The 14557-nt window shown below is 33.6% G+C and overlaps 1 protein-coding gene across 1 annotated transcript; it reads right to left on the bottom strand.

Annotated features, from left to right (window-relative positions):
• Positions 1–9852: 9852 nt before the first annotated feature.
• Positions 9853–12872, bottom strand: LOC122060871 (type IV inositol polyphosphate 5-phosphatase 9-like). The gene is made up of 8 exons (XM_042623968.1): positions 12723–12872; positions 12445–12629; positions 12188–12295; positions 11731–12016; positions 11367–11551; positions 10741–10849; positions 10451–10602; positions 9853–10199 (listed from the first exon to the last, which is right to left on the bottom strand). The coding sequence occupies exons 1-8, from the start codon at positions 12747–12749 to the stop codon at positions 10034–10036; spliced, it is 1218 nt and encodes a 405-aa protein (XP_042479902.1). The 5' UTR covers positions 12750–12872; the 3' UTR covers positions 9853–10033.
• Between the last annotated feature and the right edge of the window lie 1685 nt (positions 12873–14557).

A 14557-nucleotide genomic window follows, 5' to 3' on the forward strand; every position in this document is an offset into this window, starting at 1 on the left:
AGGCTTGACTCAGCAATTTTTTTCTAAAAACAAAATTAGCCTGATTCTTTTTATTTCAACCATAATTTAAAAAACTAGACTATCCAGTTTGATTGGGATGAATCAGAACGGGGTCATTGGTGGTCTGGTTACCAACAAAATTGGGTGTAAATCAGCCTAACAAAATGATTAGTCCATAAATCTTATCATCTTTCTTGAACAAATACATTTGTGTATTCTGTTAGTTGCAAGGGAAGCAGGGAAGGGAAGGGAAGGGAAGGGAAGGGAAGGGAAGGAAATTTTTTTTCAGTTCCTGTAAAATATATTTCATTTCCTAAGGAAATGTTTGTGTTTCTCATGCAATCAAACATAAAAAATGTTTTTCCTGTAAAATATGTTTCACTTTCTCAGAATAAATATTTACATTTCCTCGCAACCAAATAGTGTCTGATAGAGATTTTTTGAATAGGCAAATCGTTGTTAAAGTATAGCAGACTTATTTGACTGAGTCGTCATCAAAGGTTGACATGCTCATTGGACCTTGTTATTGATGATGGATATCTACAGACTTTTGTCTTAAATTAGTTGCTAGATACAAGGAACATGATACCGTAGTCTTCTGGGCTTTCTCTGTCCCCTCCTAGGAAAAGACAATGTTGGTCATTAGTTCACCTGCGTCCACGTCTCACCTGCTTCAACATATCACTAAACAGCAACCTCAACTCAACCACTTGACAATAAAAGGATCTCTGTCTTTTTTTGGTTTTAAAAGAACGAAAAAATGGAATCTTCTGTTTGGTGTGTGTATGTATCGTTTCAGTTTTTTTGAAACTGAAAGTGAGTAAAAAACGAATAATCCTCGATTTGACGAAACACCCAAGAGGCTGTTTCGTTTCAAGTAATAGATATTGAAACCCCCGTTCCCGATAATTCTCTGGGTCCGCGATAGAGAGAGGAGAGAAGAGAGAACCCAGCTCGCCCCCTGCTGAAATCTCCAGGTAACCGCCTCTTCTCCTTCTCCTTCTTCTTCTTCATCTCTTCTAACCTCATCTGAAACCCTCCTCTCGTTGATGCTCACCTCACCAAAACCCTAGATTTTTTGTTGAATCTCTTCTAATGATAATCTGAGAAGATTCAGAAAAAAGGAAACTATTGGAACGATTAAAAATCCTCTTTCCCCCCTCTGACCGCCTTTAGCAAGTCCTTTTTTCCGCTCGGGGAGAACCGTCTCTGTTTCTCCCAACTGAAAAACTGAAGGTTTCAAAACCCTTGATTTGTGTTCGACTCATCACCATCTATTTGGGAAAAAACCTTTTCCCTTAATGACTTCTCTGAGGAGTCGAAGCTCGCCCCACCGCTGCAAACTCACCATCTATTTGCTTGCATGCTCATCGTTGTTCATTGTTTTAACGTTACATTAACGGAAACGAAATGGGTTTTCAGTACTTCTGCTTCATCTATTGTAATCACAGAGCAGGTATTGTTCTCAGATTCCACGCATAGAGAGAGGAGAGAAGAGAGGAGAGAATAGTGAAGAGGAGCTCGGCCCCTTGTGAAATCTCCAGTGCAGGTAACTTCGCCTCTTCTCCTTCTTCTCCTTCTTCATCTTCAGCTCTTCTAACCTGTTTCTTCTTCTATTCTAACCTCTTCTCCTTCTTCTTATCTATTGTAATCACAGAGCATGTATTGGTAGCAATTTTAGTGTTTTTTTGGACCACCAATTTTAGGGTTTTTCTTTGGGTAAATTGGTTGTGTTTCAGTAAACTTTGCCATAATTATAATTGATTTCATGAGGACAAACAAAATTTGCTATTATCTTTCTTTATGACTACTAAATATAGTGATTTACTTCACTGAAAGGCGTCTTCTTTGAATGGTTTAGCCTGCTGTGTGTTAATAGTTGATTATACAAGCAGAATGGAATCTAGAAAAATGGTTTGGCATCAAACAACAAAAATCCATTGCCTGTCGGCAGCCCCAAAGTTTTCTTTCAGTTCAATGCATGGTTTCAAGAATTGGAGCTGGATATAAATGCAAATAATGTATGTTGCTTTGATGCTTGTCCTAGTAGACAACTTTATGTTAGCTAATAACAAAGATAATCAAAGCATCATTAGGATTAAATCATGACGAATTCGAAGTGGAGTTGTGACATTTTAACCATTCTCCCATCTCACAAAAATTTCTGTAAAGTGGAGTGCAGAAGCTCCCCTGACAGGGTTTAATAACCAAGGATCTGGAATTGGATTGGAATCGGTCAGAATCAGTGGGAATTGGCTAAAAATCCCTTAAACCCTAGTTTACATACATGACCAATCCGATCGGATCAGCCCAATAGAACTCTTAGTGTGATTACTTGTCACGACAGTAATTTTACAAGTATTAATTCTACAATAAATACCATGCTCTGTAATAAAATCTCACAAATCTATTCAGTTCAGGGCACAAGTTCCATGCTCTGTAATAAAATCTCACTCCTAAAACAGAGAACAACTTTTTTGTTGCCAAAACAGATAACAATAGAATAGCGACTTAAAAAAAAAAAGGAAAACCATTAAAGAAACTAACACCCAATTCAAAGTTAAAACAACATTAACTTGATTTCTTTATTATTTTCATATGCTTGATTTCTTTGTTATTTTCCTATGCTTGATTTCTTTGTTACCTTGCTTGGTTTTATTGGTCTTTCCATTATCTCTCCCCAAGTCTGATTTTATTGGAACTTTACCAAAGGGCGTAGAAGATCCCCAAGAACAGCGAAAGAGTTGTTCAATTATAGACATTCATCACTTCGGAATGTCATTGAATGTACATTTGGGGTATTGAAGAACAAATTTCAAATTTTAAGGCTAATGCATCAGTTCCCAGTAGAAGCTTAGTGTTCAATCGTATTGGCATGTTGTGGGCTACACAACTATATTAGAGAAGAGCATATTGCTGATGCTGAATTCGTGGGGATGAGTGATGATTTAAAAGTTGCAGAAGATGGCTTGAATCCGCCACATGAAGATTTCGTTGATCATTCTACAATACAATCAAGTCAGCGAAATCGGGCAAAAGAGATGAATCCCACTAGGCTAAGAATTACAAATGCAATGGCTAGACAACAAAGGATGCCAGAACTAGTTGAAAACTAAAACCGATAACTATTTTGACAAAACTGAAAACATAAATTGATGTTTCAAGTGATGTAGTACTTGTTTTATGTTACATTTATATATGTGGTACAAGTTGATATATTATTATGAATGTCATATATTTGGATGCTATATTAACTTTTTTGATATTTAAATTTCTGTTACAGATGACTTCTTCTATGCCCTCACTCATGATAGCAAATTGTGAAATTTGTGGGAAGAGTTGTGGTAAATATACAACCAAGTCGGGTAAAAATATTGGAAGAGAATTTTTCAAGTATCAAGATTCATATAATTTTTTCATGTGGGTGGACCAACTACATCTATGTAGATGTGGTAAAGGTCAATGTAAAGTACGAACTGCGACGAAAGGTCCAAACAAGGGACAGTATTTTCTATGTTGCCCAAATTCAACTGGGGTAATTTATTTCAACGATTGACCTATACCTATAGATAATTTTAGATTGTTTTTTTAATTCGATGTTAAATTTCAACGACCCTAATCACATCATTATTTGATATAGGCTGACAACCGTGGATGTGGTATGTTTGTATGGTTGAAAGATGAAACACATATCTCTACCATACAACATACATTATGTTCAGAAAGCTCAAGTTCAACATCAACATCATCCACACCACCATCCGTTTCGAACGAGTACATGAAAGGATATCTAGAAGGGACACTTAAAGAATTAGAGGACCAAACAAATAAGATGAAAGACATCCTCCATGCATTCAAGTCTTTAGATTTGGAAAAAAAAGTGAAAATTTGGGGAATTATGTAATAATTAACTTGCACAAGGCATTGTTAATACTGTATTTTATTCATCCTTTGGAAATCATGTTTTTTTTAGTTGGTATGTAATATTTTATTGTCCCAAAAGAATTTATATGCTTATAGTATTTTAATGTTATTTCTGTAATTATTGACTTAAAAGAAAAGAAAAGAGAGAAAAAAAAAAACCGTTTCTGAAGCAAGCATTACCAAACGGCAGAACTGTCGTTTCTTGGTTCTGAAACTGTTCTAGAAACAGATTCACCAAACAGCCCTAAATCGTTCAGAAATGGCGTTTTGACATAGAAACTGAAATTTCCGTTTTTGACACGAAACGGAGTTTCTGGAACAGAAACGATACCAAACGGAGCCTAAAAGTTGTGATGTTCCCATCAAGATTTTTTGTTTTTTATTTCCATGTTATTAGGTCTTTTGGTAACTATGTTCCTTTCGAATTTTTTTGTTTTAAAAATTTCAAAAATTGTGGATTAGGGGGCCAAATTGTATGAAGTCTTTGAAATACGGGAGGAAGTATCATTTGGGTAATATTTTCAAATTGTTGCCTAATATTAGGTTAATGCAACATCTTTCCTCTCCTTAGCCATTTGTATCCATTCAGAAGAATTTGTATTTGAAAAATTGATTTTCGGAAACTATCTGGATCTGTTCGAAAGCTAATCAGATGTGGAGATGGATGTTTCGATTTCAATTGAATATTATCCAATCCATTTAGCTAGGTTCGATTATAAAATGTGATTGAATCATAGTAAATACATTGATAATCTCTTTATCAATTTAAGGTATATTAAAATTCATTATATAAGAAAAAAAAGGGAATCATAAGGACATTGAATGTAATTTCAGATATGAAACTTCAACCTCACCCCTAGTGGGATAGTGGATTCTGTTATTCACCTTTTCTTAAATTTTTGTCTTCTCTAGTTCTTCAATGCTCAATGCAGACAATGAGGCCGTAAAGTCGTTCTCTCTAGACTCATGACTTCATTCTTCTATCCCCACAAGAGATGTAAATGAATAGTTGAAAATTCATATTCTACTTGTGTTCAAATCCGTATTTAAAAATCAATTTCTAAAAACTATTCAAATCTGATTGAAAGCTAATGGATGCGGACATAAATAGTGTTATGTTCAATTTGTATTTGATCAATTAATATCCCTAACTATCCCTAGTTATTTTGCTATCGGTTATGTGATAGACAATTCATGTAGCCATGATCATCAACAATACTAGGCCAAATCATCAATACTTCCATATACCTAACTCTAGAAAGTCTATCCAAGAAAAAAATCCTAGAAAGTCTATCAAAGAAAAAGAAAAAAATGGTGAAAAGATAAGAATATTTTACTATGAAGAAGCTTACTTTGGACAAGAAAATATACAACTTGTAAGCAGAGCTAGCCAATTAACTTAAGATGGTAACAAAAACTTCCTACGTAATGAGTTCCTTAATCAATTTCTAAGTCACCCATTAGAGAACATAGATTTATTGCAACCTTCTTCCTATGGATGTAAAAAAATGGACATCCAAGTGTACGTATATATTGAGTTAAATCAACTCCACACATCCGCAATTATCTTGAGTTGATGCATGTTGACACGATAGGCATTACAACTTGTAATCCTTAAGTTCCTTAACAAAGAAGTAATGACAGAATGCTTAAATTAACACTATAAATTTTAACCACTTAATTGTGTACTAGTTGTGTATTTCTTAATGTGAGGAGTCTTTGAAGACTATGTGATGCAGGCCAGCCTTACATCTCATTGTCCAGTCCATCAACTAAACTAGGCCACATCATCAATGCTGATTCACTTCCCTCATCCATGTGAGATTAAGGTTCTAGAAGATTTCCAACCGATAGCTATAGAGATTTTTAAAACATTCAATATTTATTTTTATTTTCAACAGAAATCTGTTTATACTCTAAAATCTCAAAACTCTTTTGTTTGTCGAAATGGAACTATGTAAATGTTATATACTTATATTTAAAGGGTGCATCGTGTTATAACGAAAGTGGTGAACAGAGAAAATTGAAACCTTCTTTTCTTTGTTCTTAGTCTTATTTGTAATTTTTTTTTTTTAATTAGGAAAAAAAAGGTATTCAAAATAATTTGAAATTAATTTATCTTTTTGTTATTTTTAAGAGTTTTTATTTTATATAAATAGTTAAGGGATACAATTTAATTTTTTAATCTTTTTTTTCTTTATAAAAATACAAGTGAGGAGATGTATTGTACAACTTAGAGAGGTTCAGGTTCACGTACGAGAATAATCTCGTACATCCCGTGGATTTGGAATCCATTAAATGCAAAGAGAGAAAGTGGATTCTAAATCCACGGACCAGGAACGTACCAAATTGTTCTCATATGTGAACCTGATCCGCCTAGTACAACTTAGGCTCAAAAAGCCTTTTTTACCAATAGTTAATTACTGCATTAAATAACTTTTAATATTTTAATTTTTTTTTCTTCTATTAAATACTTCAACAACTTTTGGAAATAAGACAAATGACAATTCGAAGAAGAATATTATAACTTCTTAGCTCACCACTTTAATGACATAAATTGCACCCAAGTTTATAATTAATTTGATAATATATATATATATATATATTTTTTTTTTCCTTTTTTTGGTATAAGATTGGGTATGCTGCTGGCATATCGTATGCCAGCATCCACTGTGTCTATCTCTCTTCCCTTTTTTTAAAATATCCTTCCTAAATGATAGCCCATTATGTGTCTCCACTTATCCCTCTCCCTTTTTTTGTTTTTTTCTTAACATGGATACCTATTTTTCTTATTTATCATAAACATGACTTTAGATTCATTCCTGTGACCCAGGAGTCAATTCCCCTCCGGGCGTTCTGAAGTTGAACCAAACACTTGGGTCAACTAATCATTGTCAAGAAAGAGAGAAACGAAGTAAGTGAGGAAAATGTGAATAATACATGCTTATTTTTCAAAATTATCAGAGTCAAACAGCACCAAACACTGCTTGGACAAAAATTTTATAAGCTACATTCTTTAAGTGGCAGAAAGAACTCGGAAAATGGTCACCACCTAATCACAGTTATTAAATTAAGTTATCTCTATCACTCCAAATTTGGTCCAATTAAGTACATGTTCTCTCCCATTTGACTAGGTTCATTATTTGTGAAAATATCTGGGGATTACTCCATGCCTCAGTTTAGCCTCTTCTTTATTATAAGCTTGTTTATATGACTTGTATGGTTGCATTTATATCCACGCAGTTGAAACAAGACTTCTATATCCACCACATATATAAAAGTCCAATAATAGCCTCTACCATGGTTTAAAGAACTCCCACTTGAAAAAAAAAACACCCTTTTGAAGATATTTCTTATTTTTTAGTTTTAGAATACTAAGGGCATCATATATTAATTGAATGTATTCTTCTTCTTTAGGGTTAATAATCTTAATAAGATGAATTATTATTATCACAAATGTTTATTATTTTTTTTCAAATATCAAATGACATTAATTTTTCATGTGGATAGATAATATGTCCACGATAAGCATTACAAATAGGATCCAACTTGTAATCCTTACGTTCCTTAACAAAGGAGTAATGACAGAATGCTTAAATTAACACTATAAATTTTAACCACTTATTGTGTACTATTTGTGTATTTCTTGATGTGAGTAGTCTCTGAAGACTATGTGATGCAGGCCAGCCAGCTTAGATCTCATTATCTAGTCTATCAACTGAACTAGGCCACATCATCAATGCCGATTCACTTCCCTTATCCATGCGAGATTAAGATTCTAGAAGATCTCCAACCGATAGCTATAGAGATTTTGAAAACATTCAGTATTTATTTTTATTTTTAATAGAAATTTGTTTATACTTTATACTCTGAAATCTCAAAACTTCTTTTTCTTCTTTTTCTTTTGAAATTAAACTATGTAAATGCTATATTTAAAGGGTGTATCGTGTTGTAACCAAGGTGGTGAATAGAGAAACTTGGAACCTTCTTTCTTTGTTCTTAATCTTATCTCTAAAAGTTAATTTTTTTTAAGGTAGGAAAAAAAGAGTTTTCAAAATAATTTATCTTTTTGTCATTTCAAAGAGCTGTCATTTTATATAAATAGTTAAGGGATAGGGTTTTCTGGGCAAGGAAGGTACTCTACAACCTCTCACATTTAATTTTTTAATCATTATTTTTTTTTTAACTTTATAAAAATAATATAACAATACGAGTGAGGAGATGTAGTGTGCAACTTAGACTCAGTGAGCCTTTTTCTCAAAAGTTAAATACTGAATTAAATAAATTTTAATATTTTAAAAATATTTTTTTACCCTTGCATTAAATACTTCAATAACTTTTGGAAATAAGATAAATGACAATTCAACAAAGAATTTTACAACTTCTTAGTTCACCACTTTGGTGACAAGAAGTTGAACCCAAATTTATTGTTTATTTGATAAAAATTATATATATATATTTTTTACATAGATAACTATTTTCTTATTTATCATAAACTTGACTCTAGCTACATTCCTGTGACCCAGGAGTCAATTGCCCTCCTGGGCATTCTGAAGTTGAACCGAGTCAAACAGCACCAAACATTGCTTAGACAAAAGTTTAAGAAGTTACATTCTTTTAGTGGCAGAAAGAACTCAGAAAATGGTCACCATTTAATCATAGTTATTAAAGTGATTTTTATCACTCCAAATTTGTTCTCTCCCATTTGATTAGGTTCATTATTGTGAAAATATTTGGGGATTATGATCTTCCATGTTTCAGTTCAGCCTCTTCTTTAGTATAAGCTTGTTTATATGACTTGTATGGCTGCATTTATCTGCTGACAGTTGAACCAATACTTCTATATCCACCACATATATAAAAGTCCAATAATAGCTTTTACCTTGGTGTAAAGAACTCCCACTTAGGAAAAAAAAAAAAATCACCCCTTTTGAAGTTTTTTTTTTTTTTTTTTTTTTTTTGTTTTAGAATGCTGAGGACATCAGATATTAATTGAACATGCATTTCTACTGTAGGGTTAACTATCTTAATAAAACAACTTATTATTATCACAAAGGTCTGTTATTTTTTCCAAATATCATATGACATCTATTTTTCCATGTAAATAGATGATATGTCTATTCTAATTATTGGATAAAAAGAACATGATCTAGATTAGCCTCAAGTTAAATTTTAGAGTCTAATTAAATCAAATACCCCTTTTGCATTGGTATACATCCCATGTATGTTCATGCATGTGTACCAGCACTCAAAATGTATATTATTGTGCACTCTCCCAACTGTGAATGAAACGGATAGTTTAGATTAAAAACACCGCAAAAATGGATGGCTCAAATTTCTTTTGTGATTTTTTAAAACATCACCTCGTATTGTTACATGTTTAAATTCCCTTTTATTAATCTGGCCTCACCAACTGCAAAAAATTGTTTTGTTTTATGGCTAACATAGACGAACTCCAAATTTTCTATCTATACATTTCTAGAAATACATTATACTCCCTATGAACATTGATAAGAGGCTCTCTAACCTCTACACCCTCAATCATTATCCCATCACTTCAATTCTATACCTGTATACCTAGGCTTTTCTCTTGATCGGATGCTTAAGATCCTCTTATAAGTGTTCCTTGATTGTCTAGGGTTCTCTATTGAGAGCATAAGACCAATGTGTGCACTTCACCTTGAACTGTAAATATATGAACTTTTGGATTAAATAACCTTCATAGGAATATTGCTACTGCACTTTTTGTTCTAGCTCCTACTGCCTTTTTACTTATCTTCTACGTAAAAACAGTCAGTCAAAATAATTAGTTTGAATTTTTTAAATGGGAATTCTTTTAAATTCAACAAAGAAAAAGTGATTAAGAACTTGGACATATTTTTCTTAGCTATAAAGATCAGAAAGAATATATTAAAATGTCTAGCCATCCTTTGAAGGAAAAAAAAAAAAGAAACATTATTTCACTCATAATATATTTCTGCCGTTTGTCCTTAATTAAACTTTGGAGCTTGATGTTACGCTTTTACAAAAAAAAAAAACCAACTTGATCTTCGATTCTATACATTGAAATTTATCTTTTGAGCACTTGTCAAAATGGTTTGATAGGCCCTCAACTCTTTGACAAGAAAATCCCTTCAATTCCTTTTGAAGTTCTTAGGACCTCGACCTCTGCTGTAAAAATTGCTCGGATGGGTCTATGATCAGACAACATTGATTCACTTCTACTGTACTGGTTTTGCCTCAACCCCTTCCCAAACCAAAGTATCCGATCACACCTACAAAATCACCGTTGCTCATGAATTTTCTTTTTCATCTTAACATACTTCAATTACTATATGCAGAATATCCTAGATCTACTAGATAAAAAAAATAATTACAAAACAAGTAGCTTAACGGAAATATAAGTAAGTGCAAAACAAAGTCAAACATACTTGTTTTATAATTCTTATTCTTATCTGAGTAGATCTAGGAAAATTCTCATCCTTTACTATATTGGAAACTGAAGTTATGTCTAGTGAACAGTTACCATGCAGGAGCTCTCTTTTTTTCACCCTTTTTGCCTTGACCACACCCATAATATACATTGGAATTAGGACAATATTTGTATGTTGGAGCAAATTGGATTACCCCTTCATGCCAACCTTCAAAGACTTGTCCCTCCATGAGCTCCTGTCTTAACTGTATTTGAATAAAAAAAAATAAAAAAATTAATAAAAAAAATAAAAAAAAATAAAAAAAAAATAAAAAAATGTCAAACTCATAGTAAAAATTATTGAGCTGAAAATATTAACCATTGAATCAAATTATATATACTACCTGGTCATTTTCTAATAATGAATTCCAGTCTCCTTTCTCTACAAAAGATTGTGTCATTGCCTCAGGGAGGGATATTCTATAGTTCAAGTCGCCGAGCAAAATTATCCGACTGCATGAGATCAAACATTATTAACAATGAACGTTATTACTTCAAAGAAAGTAAAGTACTTTAATATCAAATTTATTGCAAAAGAAGGGGAAAATATATACAACCCAAAGAGGTGGCTGATGGAAAAAAAAAGGGAATTTAAAGTCAGCATAAGGGAATTTTTTTAAGGTGGATTTTTCATCTTACTCACTAATATATTAAAGATTGATTAATGAAATAATGTAAAGTTATTAAATTAGCACACAACCACAAAGATATCAACAACTACCTAACTCTGTAGATGGTTTTTTTTGGTGGGTGGGGGGGCAAATGGCCAAAGATGGGTTATTACTCATTCACTCACAAAAATTATTATAAACTGGTTGTCTCAAAGCAACAACTACTACTATATTATACTTGCTCTTTGAAAGGCAACCACTAATCCTTTAAATGATTATGTATTGCATGACTTTCTTTCATAAATCACGTAAGGATGGAAACTAATAACAATGAATGGTTTCAATGAATTGAAATATACTTGTGATCAAGAATTGTCCTCGGCAAATCAAGAGAAGGACCACGAGGAAATTTTGTTCTAGACAAAATCTCTGTTGCATTTGAGTTTCTATGCTTCTCATCTCCTTCTTTCTCTCCAGAAGCTAAATGACAACACACAAAGCAGAAGCTTGTTTCATGAAAGGAAAATCGAACTGAAACCGAACCCTGCAAATGAATAAGAGATTTAGAAAGTTGTAACTACTGATCTCTCTCTCTCTCTCTCTCTCTCTCTCTCTCTCTCTCTCTCTCTCTCTTACATACACACACACACAATTATTTGCAGTACTCATTTTAAAGTTTAATCAATGAATTTATTTATTATTTTTTTTTTTTTTTTGAATTACCTTATTTCCTAGGCAACCCATGATACCACAGCCTACACATGACACATTTGGGTTTCTGATATACTCCCGGGTATCACTTCTAATCCAAACTGATATAAATATTCCAACCATCTGCTTACTTATGATGCATTGGAAGTCACTTGGAACATCAGGTTCTTTTGTATTATCTGAGGTGGGTACTTCCTTGTTCAGTGCTTCTCTAATCAAAGAATTCCATTTCATGGAATTTCTACTGTTTTCAGAGCCTAGAACATTCCCGGCGCTGAGAGTTACAATTTCTTGGAACCTGAATGAAATATAAACATAATTAAGTATTTTCCATCACAATTGTCAAAGTGTTAGAACTTGGGTAGAACTCATCCTTAAAAACTAGCCGTTAAAGAGAAGGTACACAAGTCCTTATAAGTCTTCACATCGGATTATTTTTATATACGTTAAAGAAAAAATGGGAGATTACCCAAGAACATAGATGTCACAAGGATTTTTTTGTGTGTCCAGCAGATACTCCAAGTTCAAATTCTCAGGTGGTGCAGCTCCACCGACATTCCACGTACTAGCAAACAATCTGACCCAAATGACATAGAGAACATATATTAGTAACAAATAAATTCTCTCATTACCTTTTTAATGGAAATAGTAGATAAGATAAGTAAATGGATTATCCAAGATAATATATGGTTTGAAGGAGATAACTGCATATAATCTAAAGCTTACTTGTACTTATGTACGTCTTTCTGATCACTAGAAGCTGTATTCTTGAGGTTGAGAGGTTCTTGATTATCTGAACTAATTGGAATTTCTTGCATAGTCTCAGTATTGTTTGGAAAGTCTGCAACAAAATTGTTGCTACCGAATCCCCTCCGCAGGATCTTATTGACTACCAGTCTAGGCCAGATGACCTTACAACCACATAAATTTCAATTAGTAACTGCACCATGGAATAAAGAACAGAAAAACTGGATTCACACACACACACACACAGATATGCTTACTTCTCCTTGCTTTCCTTCCATGATCATTGAGTACTGATATGGAGTTTAAGAGGAAAGAAGATGGGTTACAGGAGGCCAACAGATAAAAGGAGTATAGATATATCAAGAGAGGTGCTCACTTTTCCTTGCCTGCCTTGCATTATCATTGTGCACTGCTATGGAGTTCAAGAGGAAGATGGGGTATAGGAGGCCAACGTATAAAGGTAGATGGGTTATAGGAGGCCCACAGATTAACAGAGTAGAGACATAAGAGGGTAGGGAAGGGACAGGGTCCACAAAGCCTTACATAAGTTCACATATTACATGCAAGTTGTAAGGGGAAAAGCAATAAAAGGTGACATGGAGATGATGCAAGTGGGTTTATATAAACTGTAATCAAGGGGAAAAACTTTAGATTTTAATATAGAAGTTGAAACATGGGTCACTCTCTGAGGTCCAGAATGTTCCTGTTTGTCGGGTGAAAGATGGATTTTGAAGAGTTTTTTCAAGGTGAGGCAGGTGGGTAGTTGTAGGTCCATGGATTTAAAAAAATAAATGACCTAAATACAAGACAACTTGGTGACTTTGTGGCCATTAAGACTTATGGGAGAGCTCCAAAGTTGGCTTTGAGGGTGTCCTTCACTATCATGAGAGGACATCGTTTCATTGCTAAAATAGTGATTAAAATAGTGATTGAGGGCTAACAGATTAATCATTGAGTAATGGCTACCAACCCTATCTTATCCATGGAAGATTTTATGGAACTTTTGGGCTCAAAAATCAAGAAAGAATTTGGCGGCTCTCCAACTAGATTCTTGTGGTGAAATCTGAAATCTGAATCCAACCTTTTTGGAAGGATGGTTCCTTGATTCATCTTTAGTGATACGCAGTCCATAGGCAAATTGATCCATCCATGTGATTTAGGGCTGTCAGTGAGCCCTGGAGTAAGCTTAACTAGTTGAGTCCTCTGTGCCGGCCAGCCAGCCAAAACTTGAACTTATTCAGTCTTCAGGCCCCCAATTAAAATATAAACTAGTGTTTTTGACTTTTGTATTTTCAGTATAGTATTATTGTGAGAGGATTGGTGTGCCACCAATTTTCTGTAAATTAGCAATAGGCACCAATCAATAGGAGGGCAGGGGATCTATTTCAAAGAGAGAGGAAAGAGGGTGACACATGTTATGCATCCTGGCGGCATGCCCTGTAAATATGCAAATAATCGTTCACTCCTCAATCTATCAGTATAGTCCTATCGGTATCATCTATCCTCACAAGTGTCATTGTCCTATGAAAGACGAGAATTGACACTACTTAAAAGGATAATGATATCATGAACCCATTATGTTATGAAATTTCCATGAACTCCAAATCAGATAGCTTCTCTTGGAATTTAGGAACTGCATTCTCTTCTTTTTTCTTATTATTTGAATCTAATGCCTTTTTTGTAGCCTTGAAGGCGGATGTCGATGCAACGGTAAGATTATTCCATTATTATGTCTACGAGTGAGGATAAGACTGTATAAATAAGGAAACGAATATTAAGTTACAATGTAAGGTTGAGTCCTAAATTTTGCACAAAAAGAGCACCTATTATAGTTGGAAGTCGGAACACAATCGTTACTATTTTCTTACGGATTGCCTATGCACCAGATATTATGCAAGTACTTAATGCTAAGGATGCAAGATTTTTCTCTTAGGAAATTTGCAAATAGAACTTTAACTTTTCAAGTTTTTGTAAACCAGACTCAATGTTTTAATAATTGGTAAATCCAAGTTCTGATCCTAAGACCACATTCCACATTGAAATTAAAATTTAATAAAATAAAGAGATAGAGAGAGAGAGAGAGGGGGGGGGG

Source organism: Macadamia integrifolia, chromosome 14 (genome assembly GCF_013358625.1).
Source record: "Macadamia integrifolia cultivar HAES 741 chromosome 14, SCU_Mint_v3, whole genome shotgun sequence".
In the NCBI taxonomy this organism is placed as follows: Eukaryota; Viridiplantae; Streptophyta; class Magnoliopsida; order Proteales; family Proteaceae; genus Macadamia; species Macadamia integrifolia.

What these genes read in the sequence shown, in the direction of transcription:
- LOC122060871 (XM_042623968.1), bottom strand. Translation starts at nt 12,749, where the DNA reads ATGATCATGGAAGGAAAGCAAGGAGAA. An exon ending in AGGACAATTCTTGATCACAA is followed by an intron (nt 10,850 to 11,366) that starts GTATATTTCAAT and finishes GATCTCATGCAG; the next exon opens with TCGGATAATTTTGCTCGGCG. An exon ending in AAAAAGAGAGCTCCTGCATG is followed by an intron (nt 10,200 to 10,450) that starts GTAACTGTTCAC and finishes GTGATTTTGTAG; the next exon opens with GTGTGATCGGATACTTTGGT.